The sequence below is a fragment of the Pithys albifrons genome, chromosome 6 (genome assembly GCF_047495875.1).
Source record: "Pithys albifrons albifrons isolate INPA30051 chromosome 6, PitAlb_v1, whole genome shotgun sequence".
Taxonomy (NCBI): Eukaryota; Metazoa; Chordata; class Aves; order Passeriformes; family Thamnophilidae; genus Pithys; species Pithys albifrons.
Window position 1 is genome coordinate 57,073,571 of NC_092463.1, and position 17,480 is coordinate 57,091,050.

General features: G+C 39.1%; 1 protein-coding gene across 1 annotated transcript in view; it reads right to left on the reverse strand.

Annotated features, from left to right (window-relative positions):
* Positions 1-17,480, reverse strand: part of SPON1 (spondin 1) — a 185,442-nt gene that overhangs the window by 122,286 nt on the left and 45,676 nt on the right. The window contains exons 4-6 of the mRNA XM_071559033.1: positions 9,539-9,612; positions 8,758-8,880; positions 3,707-3,855 (exon numbers count right to left, since the gene is read on the reverse strand). Of these exons, the coding sequence (XP_071415134.1) occupies positions 3,707-3,855; positions 8,758-8,880; positions 9,539-9,612 (346 nt within the window). The remainder of the gene's footprint in view (positions 1-3,706; positions 3,856-8,757; positions 8,881-9,538; positions 9,613-17,480) is intronic.

The following is a 17,480-nucleotide window of genomic DNA, read 5'->3' on the forward strand; positions in this document are numbered from 1 at the left end:
ACAAATCAGAGCAGTCAAAGGTGCCCAGTCAAGAAGAAAAGCTGATGATGATACAGCAGTTTGCCGTATGGGAAGCAGCAATGTTCACGCTTGAGAATCTTTAGTTAATGACATAATCGTTAGGACACTTCTTAACAAAGCTCCTTTAAGGAAAGACCTTCTTTTGTTTCATTTCATACACAGTATGGTTTTGGTAAAAAATAATAAAAATCATTAGACAGATTTTTTTCTCTTTAATAAGCCCTGGATAATGTCAACAACACACGTGCTGGTTGCATAAATATGTGTCTGTGTATGCACCTCAGCAACTGGCTACAAAACACAGAGATTCCCAAACCCAAATGCAGCCCTGTGAGAAGTGCAGCACCCACTGTGAAGATGCTGCAGGCGAGAGCTACAGCCCCAGCCCTGAGTCCAGGCACCACAATGAAGCACAGCCATTGCCTTTCTTGTGTTTTCAGAAACCTCAAAGCTGCTGGGAGCATGATGTTAATGAATTGCATCCTCCCATCAACCCAAACCAGAAAGCTGCAAGGATAGGAGGTAGGGAAAAGAACAGTAGAACAAGAAATGGAAAAGAAGAAAATAGATACTGAGGTGGACGGAGACACGTGGGGAAGGAAACAATGCTGTCAAATTTCAAGGTAGATAAGGATATTGCAAGGGACAACGTGCAATTAAAAAAAAAAAGGCAGCCTGACTTAAATGTCAGCAAATTAGCTCCTGGTATTACTAAGCTCTGCTGTCTTGGTTTCAGAATTTTACCTCAAAATCTCTCAAAAATATTAGTGACACACACATGTTAAAAAGAAACCAAAAGTCAAATAAACTCAACCAAAATGTTCTGGCACTGGACAATACACTGCACTGCTGTAGGTAAAATGCAGTTCTAACAGTGCTTCACTGCTTGGGTAGTCTGAGCAAGGACAACTGGGGGATTATTGCAGGTTTGATGCAGTCACACACCCTGATGTGTGATTACCTGCAACACTCATTCATTCCATGGCCAATTCCACCAGCCCCTGAAACTGTAGCCAGTTACCTATTGGATGCACTTTAATAGTCACCATCACCTCTGATTGAAATTCAGAGTATAAATACACCCCTTTCCTGCAAATCCATGGCACACAGTGACAAGGAACCCAGAGTTGGAAAGCAGAGAGAGTCACAACTTTCATTCTTTTCCGTTTGCTGCCTCTTCTCCCAGCAGCCAGCGTGACCTTGCACAGCTGCACCTCTGCTTGCCCTTCTTCCCTCACTCTCCTCATGCCCCTGCTGCTTCAGGAGCAGACCTAATCCTTGTGTAAGCACAATTCAGATGTGCCAGACTTCATTTTATAGAGTATTCATAAACTGTGCAAAAAAATTAACTTCTTTAGTACAAAGACACTATTTGATTTTCTTTGTTTCATGTAGGCCTACGATAAGAAAATCTTGATTTCCCAAGTAAGCAGCAAAAATGATAAGTTACATATGGTATATGGAATACTCTGCTGTAATTTCAATCCATCTTGGTTTATATCATATTGTTGGGATAAAATGTAGCTACTTCTCTGTAAAAGTATAAAGAACCAAGGTCTACTTTCTACTTCCAGGTACACCAATTTTATTATGGGTTAAAGAGACAATCAGTAATCAGAATTTTCCTCACATTGAAATTGTTTTTACCTTTTTATATTCCTTTCATATCCCTTTTGTATATGAAATTATAAGCTGTTTTTAGTTTATTTTTCTCGCCTCTGGGAGTTTCTTGTCGAACACACCAGCTGTTCTTGAACCATGATTATATACACTTAAGCATCACCAAAGTGGGAATGAAATTTAGTACATGAAGCTTTTTCTATGCAAGTTTTCTCATGGGCCAGACAGTCTGAGGTTGTTTTACACTGTTTATATAAATATAATTCAATCATTCTTTTTGTACCTCTGTATATGATCTAAGTGTTACCTTGGAGGTCTCAAAATACTGTCTCTTGAACATGCAGCAGTTACCAAGAGAAAGGAGGATTATTCAGCAATGTAGTTTTGAACACTGCTTTTAGTTTTGCTAATTTCTTCTTCAGAAGTAGCAAATATAGGAAAGATCCAAACAAATGTAGCAAAAATGACTGTAGGTACAGAGGGGTTTTACACATGTGTTCAAAGTTAAGGGATAGATTCTTTTCTTTGGAAAACAGATTACTAAGGAAAGCATGTTCCTGATACATAAATAATGATTAATAGGGAAACAGCACTTGATATATTTGTATAACAAACCAAACAAAGTGATTCATCAGGAAGCAAAACATTAAACAGATTCTAGAAATTGCAACTAAACAGTAAATAATCAATCATTATTTTAAGACACATTTTTGTTCATCACTGAAATGTAAAGTACTATTTTCCATTCTCATGACATTTATTCTGCTTTTTTGATTAAAAATTTGTACCTCATAAAAAGAATGGGCACTGAATAATTGAATCACTACTACTTCTATAAAATTCTGGCTCTCCTGAAATCTGTACTTCTCAGTACATTTGGCAGAAGCAGAAAGTGTCCCTGGAACACATTAAAATTTTGTGTATCAATTAAATATTAAGTCCCACCTCTCATGGCACGCTAAAGGCTGGCAGAGCAAAGCAGGCACATGAGGTGCCCAAATAAGCTCTTTTGCTACCATTTTCTCTCCCTGGCAGTGTGTCCCTGCCACCCCACCCCAGTACTTTGCCTCAGCCTACTGCTCCTTTGTATCACTGTATCAGTCAGCAAAATGGAACCAGGGACTCCAATAAACCACAGCTGTCCTTAGTTGTTCAGCCTTTACATTTTCTTACTGATGCTGTTTCCTTTCTGCTCCTGTCTTGCCTGTACAAGTTGATAAACTGTTGGGGGCAATTTCTGTCTTCTCTCATATGTGTAGCAACCCTAACTATGTATTATACATGTACTTACAGACATACATCTACATAACACTGTGAGTGTAACTGGGTGTTACCTCTAATAATATTTATATTCTCTGCCTTGTAACTAAGCCCAGTTTCTAGCAAGGAAGGAAGACATCCTAATAAAAGCCATGATTATGTCCTCCTATATTTTATTTCGTAGCTTGTTACTTGATGTAAAAAAAATGAAAATCATCTATAAACTATTGAAAGATTCATTTCTGTTATGCTAAACCAATGCCCTATAAGATGATACACTGTAAAGGCTCTTTTGCCCTTAAACATTAGTCCCAATTCATCAACAATCAGTAATTAATTGTGTGAAGTTTCCTGCTCACCAACAAAATCACCTCACTCTCTTGTAAGAACATTTCTAACTTGAATGAATCTACAGAAACCCACAAATAATGTGCCTATCAGAAAATAAAAATACTACAATACCCTATAAACTAAAAACCAGCACTTCAAAAAGGCTATTGCTTCTGCCTTCAAGGTTTTCCTTTAACAAAATCAGTGTCTTCACGATTAAGCCAAGAAACATGACAATAGTCTTCTATCTCTCATTTATTCACATAGATATTTAGAGATTTTCTAAGTTCAGAATGCTGCAACTTACTTGACCTTTCATAGCCAAACACTCTTGCCAGAGTAAGAATGAGTCTAGAAAGGCAGGCAGATCTCCTTATTCACTTCACTAAGGATTAGTCAGCAAAATCACATTCAGACATTGCCAGCAACAAATCATTCACAGGCTTTGTTAAAGTATGAACTAAAATACACCTACTTGCTGCCGAATTTCTTCTTCCATCTTTACTGGGGACCCCAACTCCGCGACTTGTTTGACACCTTCACTGGCATACCCTCCATATTCCCAAAGGATGTAGTTCTTGGAGTGGGAACTCCCAATGATCGCAGACCAGTGGTTGGTGCGTCCTTTCAGGGAAAAAAAACAAACAAACAAGCAACCATCAAGACAGCCTCAAAGCTGAATTCCTAATTTTTGATAAAGATTTAATGTCCCCAGTCTTCACCAGCACCAAGTTTTGCATGTGTTGCATGCTGTCATTTCTCACTGCATCAATTCACCACACCTTCAGAACACGCCAATGACCTACAGAAATTGAGCATAAAGGGTCAGTAATTATTGGATATAACAGTACAGGCAGAAATGGTAAGAAATATTGTATTGCAGCTAATCAAGCAGCCCCTCAGAACAGATAGACTTAGTAGATCTTTTCACCAAAGATCTCACACTTCTTCAGGAAGCTGAAGAAACCTTTCATTTTAGATCTCATGTCAAGTATTTTTGAGAAGGAAACCTGCAAGGGAAGACTTCAGTGGTAACTCCCAGATTAACAACGGTAGGTTGTTTCCTTACTGGCAGACCATGGTTTCAAACACTAGATCTGTGTGTGTGGTGAGAGATCTCCAGCAAAAGGCGGATGGAAACACAATTATACTGTCATTAAATGTTACAGGAATTTGTTCCCAGACTGGTGACTAAACACCAACAGCCACAGGGCTATAAAGGGCTTACAGAGACTGCCTCCATCAGCTTTCTGCTGAAAGACAGGAGGAACGTTTGCTTTCTGTGGCTAAATGCTTAATATTTCTCTCAAGAGACTTTCAAAATACTCGTAAAGAATTGCTCTTATTCGCACTGACATACCTGTTTTTTCTACTTCTGCATATTTAAATTATACATGTACCATGTCTCCTTCCCTCACCTTCGCCCCAACCATTAGGAGGGATTCTCTGTAATTTAGGAAGGTAGCAAAGAAGTGACTTTTGGTGTTCCTATAGTCACCGAGTTTGCTTGCTCAGATAGTGTAAGTGTTGTAGAGTCAGGCAAAAGGATTCCTGCTCTTGCTTCTTGACTTGTTGAGCAAGAAAAAAAAAAGAAAATAGAAAAACAAAGGTTTAAAGAAAAAATGTTAGAGAACCATGATGGAATTGGAAAGAGAATTGAGAGGAAATAAGGAGTCACAGAAGTCCCACAGTCTGGAAATAAAAATTAATTCACTTAAGTGTCAAATAACATCTGCAAAGAGATAAGGAAAAGAATGAGAAAATGAACTACTCACATAAACAGACAGTGTGGTAACAATGCAAAGGCTGTAGGAGATGAGGGAGGCAGAATGATGGAGTGAAACAATATTTAACATTTTTCTTTGCAATGCAAAAGGTAGAGAGTAGCAGTAAAAACAGCTGAAGACTGAATAAATGAATGAAAAATGAATATTGAAGTAAACAAAAGAAATGCAAATTTAAGATGTGAAAAGTGGGACAATGAAATTGAAAAAGACAGTGTAAAGAATTGTATAAAGTCAGATGCAGGAACCTAATCATGGGAGAGCAGAAAACAGATTAGAAATATAAAATGAACACCAACGGTAGGGAAAAAAACCTAAAAAGGTACAGCAAGCAGAACAGATAGCTGAGGGAGATGGTCTAGCAAGGCAGCAAGGAGAGCTTCAATAGGTTCCTTAGTCCTAAACTTCGACCAAAATACACTTAGTGAGTTCTGAATTGAAGCAGGCCTGATGTTTTCAGAATCAATTAAAACCCATGATTAATTGAGCCCCAAATGGAGAAACACAAAACTAAATCTTGCCTCCTCCATGGGTAAGAGCTGAAGAGACCACAAAGACAGAAGATGGTTTCTTGGCCTAAGATCCAGGAACTGTTCCAATATACAGTGGCACCTTGTTAGACCCCAGGGAGGTGCTGTCACTCAGTCCCAGGGATGGCACCACCAGTTTTGCCCACTCTTTCCTCCCAGCACACAGGGCTGACTATCTCAAAGCCACAGACAGCAGCTTACTCTGAAATACAGGGACACCAAACCTTAGTGAATGAAAGAAGGTTCCACATGGTCCCTATAAAACAAAAACGTGTCACTACAGAGAAGAACCAGAATGCCTTCAATCTTTAGTCAAATGGATAATGAATTGTTCCACGTGCTCCAACACTTCTCTCACTTCTGAGCAGGACAAGAACACCTGCTGCCTTTGCAATCACAGCACAGCCTCGTCCCCCAAACACTCTCCCCAAAGACATTGGCTCTGCAGAGGAAGGACCTGCCCCAGCTCCCTGCCCAAATGGACTGGTGGGAGAATACCACATCTGCCCTAAACTTTGCTCGATTTGTGCTACATTTGCAAATGTTTTCCTCCTCACCTTGACCCTCCCATTTCTTCTGAGAACAAAGAGACAACTTGATATTTCTTAAGCTTTTCCTCTAAACATCAAAGAAACTTCTCTTCATGAGATAATCTGAGCAGAGCAAGGCCAGAGCTATTTTGCATCCAACATCACTACCCGGTTCTTAAGACAGCAAGCAGAGTACTGACAGCTTTCCAGTGCTGTTTTTTCACTACATTTTTGTACCTTTAAGTGCTTTCTCAATTTATACACTTCTTCTTTTGGCATGAAGATCAAGGTGTCATCACAGCATGAGAATATATTCTCTGACACATTTCATAAATGTGCCACATCAAATCACGATGGAGAGCTAAGTATTTGTTATCATATAAGGGTGATACCCAGAGAGAATAAATGCTTTTAATCCACAAGGCATATATGAATACAAATCTTTCTGACTGGCAAAATGTGATATGAAATTTAATAATTCCCCTTAAGTCAGGTTTAATAACAAATTAAATACTCAGTTTCCATTAGTCCATTATCAGGGGTTGTGGCAACTTGCAAAAGTTACCTGGAAAGTACGATCAACTTTATTTAAGCCTTAGTTTGGAAATCAGTTATTTTTTTCTTCAGTTTGAAATCCACAAAGGCAAAACTGTTTTAAGAATTGGTATTTGATGCTTGTCTGCACCTGTGGCACTCCTCTCTCCAGTCACTCTGCAGTTGGCACACTCAGAACAAGACTGTGTAGCAGTGGTTTTATTTTAAGCAATGATTTACAGAGTGGGCTCATCTGATAACTCCTGAACAGATAATATGGTTATAAATTTAATGGAACTCAAGTATTTTAATGGCACTGGTATAATACATGTTAAATTGTTCCTAATCTGTGGAACCTGCAAAAGCCTCAAAACAATTTCCCAAAATTAAAAGTTTTGCACTGTACCTTCCAGAAGCATTTCTGTAATAGCATTTGGGAAAAACAGTTCTTTGCAGAAAACTCAAGCAACAGATACATTTTCTTTGGGGATTTTTTGAAGCAGGTCGGAAGATAAGTTAAAGAAAAGATATAAAATGTAAATTTTATTATCTGCTTTCTGTTTCAGCCATACTGATGGTATGAGAATAGAGCAGATATTTTATGTGATGACCTGGCAAATATTTAGTGATTTACCATGGTCTCTAATGAATAATATTTATTTATTGTAATTACTGCACAAGTTCAAGATTTTAAAGAATAATGTCATTGGCTGGTTTTCATTTTTAACATTACAATATCAGGATGAGATTTTTTTCTCAATTTTGTTAAATTTCAATTTGAAATCTTATTAGCTGTTATTACTGGGACTTTGTATTACTGGGACTGGGTATTTTTTCACTTTTCCAGTTTAAGTAAAGTATTCATTTAATTCAGCACTTTGTAAGTGGGAAAAGATGGCAGGCTACAGAGTCTGCAACTTGTTCATGTACCATCATGCACCCACACTCTTCAGGAGTTCACTGACTTGGATGTCAAAGAAAAGGCCAATTATCCCCAGGATTACATCACTAGGTCTCAGTAATTTCATAGTTTTCAGTCACTTTCTCATGCCCTGTTTCCAGCCACCAAACAGAGCACAGAAAGTGCCACACTCAGCAGACACACAAATCATCCAGCAGCCTGAAAGAAAATTCCTGCAATTACTGGGTGTGCTTATTTTATCTCCCTTGCATTATGCTGACCAATAGCATTTGAACAATGCCATGTACAAATGTAGGAGAGACTCAGCATGACAATATTGCTTAGGCTGTTCAAACTGGGGGCTCATACAAACCACATTGGAGTTATATGAGGATATTCTGACACTGTGACAATAATAATAATTTTTTTTAAATTGACATGAAAAGCCTATATAATAAACAGCAGCCACAGACAACATAACAAAGTTTCAAGAGCCATAAATGTGACTCATGTTCTCAAATAGTTTCCTAACCTTTCTTGCCACAGACTGTGGAGTCAGTAATGAAAAACCAAACGCATAGTGCACATTTTTGTGACTTCAGCTTTTTACAGTTACTTGAGTAACTGTTAAAAGCAAACTTGCAACAAAAATACTGATTCTGTAGTTCAGAAACTTAAAAACCCAGACAGGAAAAGTTCAGGAGGTGGTTTTTATCTGTATTCAACTTATAAAGACAGAGAAGACAGAGTGTTCTCAGATAGATATAGATACAGATATAGATAGAACTAATGTCCTTGGGTGGCAAGACTCAAAACTGACAAAAACTAAGTGAAATAATTCAAAAGACTTTAAAATAAAACAAACTGACTAGATTGGCATGTCTGAAAAAATCCCAATGTTAGTGTGTTGCCCATCCTTTGTTACCTTTCCCTTAAAATCTCATTTCCTAGCTGTACATTACAAGCCAGTCTAAGCTCTCAACAAGAGAAGAAAGGAACCTTTCTCACCACAAAGATATCTTAAAAATATGCTCTCATAAACACCTTAGCTTAAAATGTCAGGCAAATCAATAGCCTTTCCTTGTAATGTGTGGCACAGAAAGATCCATTGATTTCCAATACTGAATGTTAGCAGGATTCCATGTGTGCCATAATTTCCACTGTGGAGCTGTAAATAAGTAATGCTGTGATGCTCCAGCCCTCTTCACAATGCCCCTATTTGGTACAGGGAAAATAATGGTACTCACGTGGGAAATCCTTGGGATGTGTTTTTTCTGACCAGTTTCCATAAAAAGTTAGCCTGTATTTGGCAGTTCCACAGGCACAGCAATCTAAAATTGGCTTGTCAGTCACACCTTCCGAGGCTGAGTCTGAAAAAGCAGTGAAGTACCCATTGAAAATGGCTACAGAGGACAGCAAAGTTGCCATAATAAATACTGCAGAAAACAATTTGAGTTAAGCACATTTTTTTCTGTTGTTTATTTTCAAACTTACTATTAGACTGAACTAAAATCCTGAAATACCTGGACCATATTTGTTAGTGAATTCAATTATTTAAATCTACATTCCTAAATAAGGCACAATTTCAGTCATCTGCAGATTTTAAATGGGATTGTTCCTAATTGCTGTCTGATAAGGGTGGAACCTCAGTGCATCTCAAAACACAACAGGCTTGAAACTTCTGGACAGCCAAACATGAGTTTTCCCATAGCATGCACTAACCAGCTGCAATATTTAGTTTTAGGAAAGGATGGAATTGCCCAGGATCCAACAAACGAGTGCCCTGGAGACAAACAGGTGTCACACAAAGACCAGGTAAAAAGTTGCAGGCATTAAATTTAGTGGGAAGCCGAGAGGGTTGTATGAGGAACAGAATATGGGATAAGGACCAACAACTGAATGGAACATCCCACATTCGAACGTGGATGTAACTGTTCAAGGCCTCAACATTTCAGTTTGATACAGTGAGTACAGAGAAATACAAAGAACATGACAAGGAGGACAGAAAGATGCTTTACTTTGCCTTACCTTGTTCACAGATTCTTTTGGTGAGAGAGCCCTCGTCTTGAAAATAAATTATGCGCTTCTGCACAATACTGGCTCTATAAAGGGGGGGAAAGGTTTGAAATGCAATTATTCCTCAGAGCAAAAAAAGGTTTGAAATACAATTATTACTTAGAGCAAAGAAAACACATGATAAAACAGCAAAGGGAGAAAGGACAGAACTGGACTACTAAGACCTCTCTTGACAATACATATACATAATACAGGACTACAGACATTTTTATTCCAACTTGCATTTGAATTTCACCACATTTTACAGGAACTTGAAATGTATTTACCTTTGAAGAAGTGATCATAGGCATGAGGTGAGCATCAGTGCTCTGGAAATGCATGATGGGCAACAGAATATCCAATATTTCAAACAAATCTTATAGTAAAATGCTGAATTTATATTCAATTTCAGAAAAACAGCACAGCTAAATTAAGCAGCTTTTTGTAGGAAATTACATGGCTTTCTAAAGAGGTAAGTACCTCTGATATATGACAGCTATTCAGTGCAAACATCATGTAAAACAGAAAGAGAGCTAACATAAGGTAAAGTCTCAAAAGCAATTCAAAGGTTTCAAAAGACAAGCCACTTTAAAATTAATTAACTCTAAAATATTTTGTTGAGGCTTAGAGTTGAGAAAAATCATAAACTTATAAGCCTTAGTGCCTCAGTTCCTCAGCTGAGAGGGGTGGATATATTCAGTCCTAAATAAATTTTAACTAGCTTCTTTTAATTATAAAAATCAATTCACATAAAACCTCTATCATCTTTCTAAAAGAAAACAGATTTTTGTTAAATTCAAAGCCATTCTAAGGACAGAGAGTTTCCTGACCAGATGCTTTGAGAGCAAGCACTCTGCTTTGTTTACCAGGAGCAGTGTCCATTGCTCCAGGAACATTGTGCACCATCCCAGGGATTTAAAGCTCTGAATAGCAAGGGCCAGTTTCTCTTCTTTCTCCAACTTTAGTGAAATAACCATCTTAATCTTTCTAGAATTATTCCTCACTCCTGGCAGCTCAAATGAGAACTGTGTATGCTTAGACATGTTGTTACAGTCATGTAACCTTTCTTTGACAACATCCCACCCATAAAATTACCAAAAATAAGGTGCAATTTTATTGTGCTTTCTTTGCCAAGATGTAAGGTCAGAGTAGGATAGGAAGGAGTCCTTCTTTTCACCCATGAGAATAACTGGGGTTTGTGAATCTCCTAAAGCAAAACCAAACTGAAAAGGGTGCAAAACCACAGTCTGCTGTCGTTCTTAAGAGGGCTGGCACCTCCCAAAAGAAGATGTGTAAAGAGCAATGCAGGCAGCCAACCAAGGCTGTGAAAACAGCATGAAACAGAGAAGAGCAAAGTGACTTTTACTAAAAGCAAGGGCATGATCTGCCAGCGTTTGGTACAAGGAAACACCCAGGCCTCATCTTTGTAAAGGGAGCATTTGGACTACGGATAAATATGAGCCTGTAGCAAATAACAGAAATGATGAAACCTAGACTTAGTTAAATTTCTTCTATTAATATAGGAACTGGCTTGGAACAACTTAAACGGTGGCAGAAGACAGTGATCAAGTATGTCAGAGGCAGAATGAACATTTTCCAAGAAACCTTTTTCAGGGCTTCTAACAAGAAATAAAGAAAAAACCAAACTCCAAGCATAAGTACCAGACCAATGACTAGGGAAAATAAGAGCCCAATGGCCAGCCTGTGACACTGGCATGCTACCTGAGTTTTCCCAGCCCTCACCCTGAAAACCAAAGCCCACTTTAAAGACTTTTGGAAGCTACACACTGCAACTGAGAACCAGTACTTTCATGCAAACTGAGTGAAACACATACAAGTTTTGATACGCCATCAGTCATGGCTTTGGGAACACTGTGCCATGAAACTGGAACACAGTCATGTACGATGATTAATAAAATGCAAAGTAGCAGCAAATTGAGCTGAAATACATACACATTTACAACTCGTCTCTTGTCAACATGTTTTCATGCACTGGCCAGCTCCCAGGGCAAACGGCACCTTTCCTGATGTCCTGGATGAGGGGGTGGATTATACCAATCCAGGGGAGCAGGTGACATGCCAGAGGGTAAGGCTACTATTTAGACAGGCAAGTTACCAACAGACTGGAGAAATGGGTGGGCACGAATCGCAGTAAAAGTCAGTGTCTTGCACATGGAATGAACAATGCAGTATGACAGTACAGTGCAGGACACCTGCTGGGCAGAGAGCAGCTGTACAGGAAAGGCCTGAGGGATCACGGTGGACACACTGACCACTTGCACCAAGGCAGCCACCAGCCTCCTTCCAGCCAAAGTGTCCAGGCTGGTCAAGGCACAGGACTCCTCCTTCTCCATGTGGCACTCATGAGACCACATCTGGAGCATTGCAGCCCCTGCCTTTCTAGGAATACTCCAGTGAAGGGCCATCCAGATGGTCAGAAGAATGAAGCACACGAGGCCTCAGCAGAAGCTGAGAAAACTGGGCTCACACAGCCTACAGAAAATGCAAAGCAAGGATCTTACTGCCTGTTGCCTTCAACTGGCTACAGAAGAGAGGCAGAAACCCAGAACCAGCGGCTTCTCAGGAGTGCATGGTGGCAGGATGGAAGGCAACAGAGAGGTGGGGACACCAGAAATGCCATGCAGTTAAACAAGGCAAATCTGTCTCCCCGCAGGGAAGGTCAAAGGGATCAAACTGGAATGGGCTGCCCAGACAGGGTGTGCAAACTCTGCTCCTGGAGATAGTCAAACCTCCGTCAGGTCCATGCCTTGGCCACCTACTGATGTAACAACCTAACTAATGCAGCAACACCTACTTCAAGCAGGCTAAGTGACTTCCAGAACTCCCTTCCAATCTAAATTATTCCATGATCCTAATCCAAGCAAAAAAAGAAATCAGCTGTTTGATAAAGATCTCAATTCTACAGATAACAAAGACATTAGGAGTACTTAAGTCAAGAAGCAGTTTTTAGTTATTTTAGAAATAAAATACAAAGATTGTTTGAAGCCTGAATTGCACTTGTATTATTCTTTTTGCTGCAGTTAGCTTGTCACTGTGAAATGTCAAAGGAACCGTTCCTTCTCTAATAACAAAAGCTTCACAGCTTTCTGAGTCATTGTCTCTTCAGCTGTGTTTGAAACTACACAGGGAGCCAATAATTTAAATAGGAGTTTTGTTACTGATTCCAAATGGACTAGGATTGATAACTTAGATGGCTGCATAAACATCAAAAGCAGGGACACAGCTTTATAAATACTCAGTCAGAAATAATTTTGAAAAATTAATTTGTTTAATAAGCAGCTTCGACATTGAAGAAAAATCTGATCCTTGTATTTGATGCGTTTTACCACCACCTTCTGTTCCAATATAATTTTTATTTTTCTATAAAAGTTCTGATCTTTGGGCTAAACATTCTTTCCTTTGGTTTTGAGGCTTACAGAAGGAGTTAAAAATGGAATGGCTAACTTTTACAGAGAGGTAAGAAAGCTTTTAAGAAATTGCCCAAGTTACACCTCTGTTTAGTCTAGATAAATCATTCCCATCACTGCGAGTGCTGTATGAGCTTAATAGGAAGGGGATATTCAATTGCTTTCCCTCCCAGATTAATATATAGAACTGGATCTTCAATTTCTTGTTTCTTGTTTTTCTTGTCAACTTGTTTCTCTCTATCTGAAATCCACAAATTAAAAAAAATGAAAGAAATAAAAAGGAAACAAACATAACTCCAAAAATCTGTTTCTCTATTTCTTTGAAGTCACACTCTTGGATTTGTGCTGAGGCTTTTCCATCACCAAACTAAGGAGGCAAACTGAAGTTACAGGCATATACAAACCCAGCAGCACCTGCTTTTATAAAAGAAAACCAAATAAATTATTCTAAAAGTGTCACTTATTTCTGTTTTGTAGTTCTCACAGCAAAGTGAAGGAATACTCAGTTGCTTCTGTGCTATTTGTTGTGGCAATACTCTTCAGAATGTTGTGGTTGGATACAGGCAGGCAAGAGGCTGCCCTGGCTTAGTTTGGGCAGAACACACTGAGGGGAGTGTGAAAAGCCTGCCATGCAATAAGAAAGTCCCTCTCCAGCACCCTCCCAGAAAAACTGTGCCCTTCTCCTCTGAAAAGCTCTAGAAAAGACACAGGACTTTTGAAGAGAAAGAATTTCTAAAAGTACCATTTACTTTAGAACCAGAAAGTGAGGTGAAAACCACGCATTTACACCTCCTGTAGTTTTGCTGGTACTACTGGATTTCATAATTCTAATGTATTGTTCAGGATGTTCTCATTTTATTTCCTCCTGTGCTGTCTTAGAGGAAAGCCAACCCTTTGCTCCTGACAAGCACTTGCAATGTCAGGAAATGCACCAACTCCCAGATGTTTACTGGTAATATTTACTTCTTTTTCTAATATATAGGAGACATTCACCTGAAAGCAAATGCAAACCTCTAGACAACAGATGTCCAGCAATTATTACACTGGTAGTACATTTGATAAACTGTGCTCTTCATAATAATTTTCAGTTAGGGAAGTGTGCTGCGTCACCAGGACGGGCTCCATCCACACCAGAATCTACGTCTGTCATCAGCCAACACTGACAATGCTCAACGCTACTAAAAATTTGCAGTAAATTATTTCTTTCTTAATACCTAACTTAAAACTAACAGAGAAAATGCATTTTTTATTGCTATTCTGTTGGTCTTGTTCATTTGTTTTTAAGTGTGCTGTTATCACAGTTTGAACAAACCAACCAGATCTGAGATTTGATATTAGCATGAAGTTGCCATAATTCCACATTTACATCCCTTGCACAGGATGAGGGTCTAACAGACTAGTCACATAAACAACAGCAAAAGATGTTCACGTCCAAAAATGAGTGCATACCTACACACCAGAATATCCTTCTTCAGCTTTATTTTTCAACATTTCACATACACTGTCAGAAAATATAATTCAGAGAAAACCCCACAGCAAGAGTAGAGGACTCTAAACATGTCTTAAAAATTTGCATTAGTTTCAGAATCCTTTTGGTGCCCTTCATGTCCCACTCAGGTCTGCCACCACACACCTACATGGGAGCTCCCTGACTGCAGGACTAATTTGGCCATCATATATAATACAACGAAAAGCTCCAAAGGAAAACAATTATACATGCTGCTATCTCATATTTTTCCTCAGAAAATCTCTCTGTTCTTTGCTTGAACGGCCACAAGACATAAATGTTAAATCTAAAACCTTCAGAATAAAAACCCATGTTGACAAAATCATTTCTGACATGTACACTACCCCTATTACTTGCAACAAAGAAAAAAAGTCACCAAAGGAACACAAGATGAAAGAATGAATGTCTAGGACTCCTGAGAAATTTTCACAGGGGCTTTATCTTCACCAGGGATTTCAATAGTCACCATTTTTTGTAGCAGGTACCATCTCCTTGAGTTTCAAAGCCAAGCATTATGAATTCTATTGCAAGGAAAAGGCAGAAAAGTTTGGCTAGGTCTGTGTGGTTGGAGGATTTATTGTGTTATTCTAAGGAATAGTTTTGTATGGTAGATGGGAACAATGTGCAGGCTGGGGCGGAAGGCAAAGCACACAGGCAAAGGCCACCTTTCAAACCCTCCATGTGCTGCTCCTCCCTCACCACTCCCAGGTTTCTTTGTGGCACTCTTTGACCTCTGTCCATTTGGCCATTATTGAACAGCAAGAGTGGACAGCTGGGAACAGTAAAAAGCACATTTGCCCTTTTACAGCATTTCACTTAATCTTTATGTCTGTCCTATTACTATTCCTCTGCCCTCTTGAATCACCTTTCCTCACTCCAGGCTGGGAGGACCCAAAAAAAACACCCCACACTCTTTTTGTACACTGTATTAAAAAAAGGGAAAAGAAATAAAATTTAAGCATGACCATGAGTGCACAGAGCTACTGAAGCTGGGCAAAAAATCTCCCAAAGCTTCAGAAAAAATGTTCTAAATCTTTAATATCACTAGAGAAGTAAAAGAATTTGAAGATCAAGTGAAAAATAACAGATCTATCATTCTCCAACTACCTTTTCTTCAAGTTACCAACTAGCAATATACTGAAGTTATGTTTTAATGAGTAAATTATTGGCTTGCACAGACAAAAATTTGCATGTCAAGAGCAACATCCTAACAACATCCACCCACCGGTAAAATACTGATTGCCAGATACTCAGTGGGAGGAATCTAAATTGGAATAAAATATTTGATGTTTTCAAATCCAGAAAAATCTTCACCTCACTTCAATTTGACAGGAGGCCAAAGGTGAAAGCACCACAGCAGAACAAACTAATACCAACTGAAACTGATATACCTTAATTTTATATTAAATGCTTAATACTGCTTCTTAAGAAACCTTAATATTGTCCATGTGTTTGCCCAAGGAATTTTTTGCTGCAGTATCTTTAGTGCTTGAGGTTAAGTCTGACACCACAAATCCACTGGAACCAGAGCCACCAGAAAGATGAGAAATAGGTGAAAGACCACCCTGCTTATGCAACGCATAATTGTCAAAGAAAGATCAAATTAATCCATTGAATTATTCTACATCATTAAGCAGGTTTTCAACAAGCTTCTCCTCCTACTCTTTGTTCAACATCTGCTGCAACAAGTTCGTGGCTAAGAACAGTGTTGGAGTGGTGTCCAGTTCATCCAGTTGTCCAGGCTGAAAAACTACGTGCAGAAAAAAAGTGAGAAAATTTGTAGCAGATATTGCTACAAAATTTTGGCACACAGATTCTTGGAGAATGCAAAGGCAGGGAGTCTGGGCATCAGGGAGCCTGGACATCAGGGGCTTTGGTCTACAGGCTTCAGCCCTGAACCAATCCAACCTTCTTGTGTCTGATTAGGTGCCAGTACCAGGGGCACTGACAGCAGTTCTGCTACAACGGAGCAAACACACAACGCAGAAAGAAGAACTGCCAGACACACAACATGAACATCAGAAAAATACTCTCAGGGAGGGACAAGGAAATAGAAGTATTGAAGGGTACAGAAACAATTAGGAAAAGGATCAAAATTTGTCCAAGATGTGCATGGGAGGGGCAAGAACACAGTGTAGTCAAGATGCCTTTGCTGCAGCAGTGGGTTGGCAGACTGTGGATTATGTACAGAATATATACATTAGTCCCCCACATCAGTCTGGGGTGATGACACTCCTGGGAAGCGTATGAGCCTTTTCACAGTGGTTTTAAGCTCTTTGAATACAACAAAACCCAGCAGCAGGCAGAGGAAACAAACCCAACAGTATCAAGAAGCCTTTTACCTCAGTGGGGTTCCTGAAGTCGTGTTGATCCGGATAAAGGTCAGCATTTCAGAGGAAGTGATTACAGCCATGCTTAAAGGAGCAGAGATTAAGCCAAAGCTACACAGCCTGTATCTCCCTCAGCCATCAGGACAAGGAGAGCACAATGAGTAAGACTATTAAAGAAGCATTGTGAACAGCAGTAAGCAGCAATGAAAGGGATTAGGATGATAAATTACCCTTCATATCAGCAGCTTCGAGAAGCAGGCATAGACCAGCAACTGGAATTCAGCCCTATCGAGTTTTATTTGGAACAACAATGCAGTTAATGAGATTCTTAACTTCATTAGAAACTTCAATATGGAGATGTTTTAATGTGGGTTAGAGATACAGAAGGAAACAGAGCAAGGGTGGAGACAAGCAGGGGTCCTCCAGATATCTGCATGGGAAATGGCTGAATCCATGATGTTTAGGAGATTGACACCCAAGCAGTGCAATTTAAACTTTTCCAATAGTTGGTTTAGACTTCCAAATTGAAGGAACAAGGAAATAAATATCCTGACCTTCAAGACAAAAACATAGGCTATACCTCTGTGACTTGTTTATTACAGCAGGGAGTCATTTGTTCCCACCAAATGTTCACACAGAAAAAATGGCAT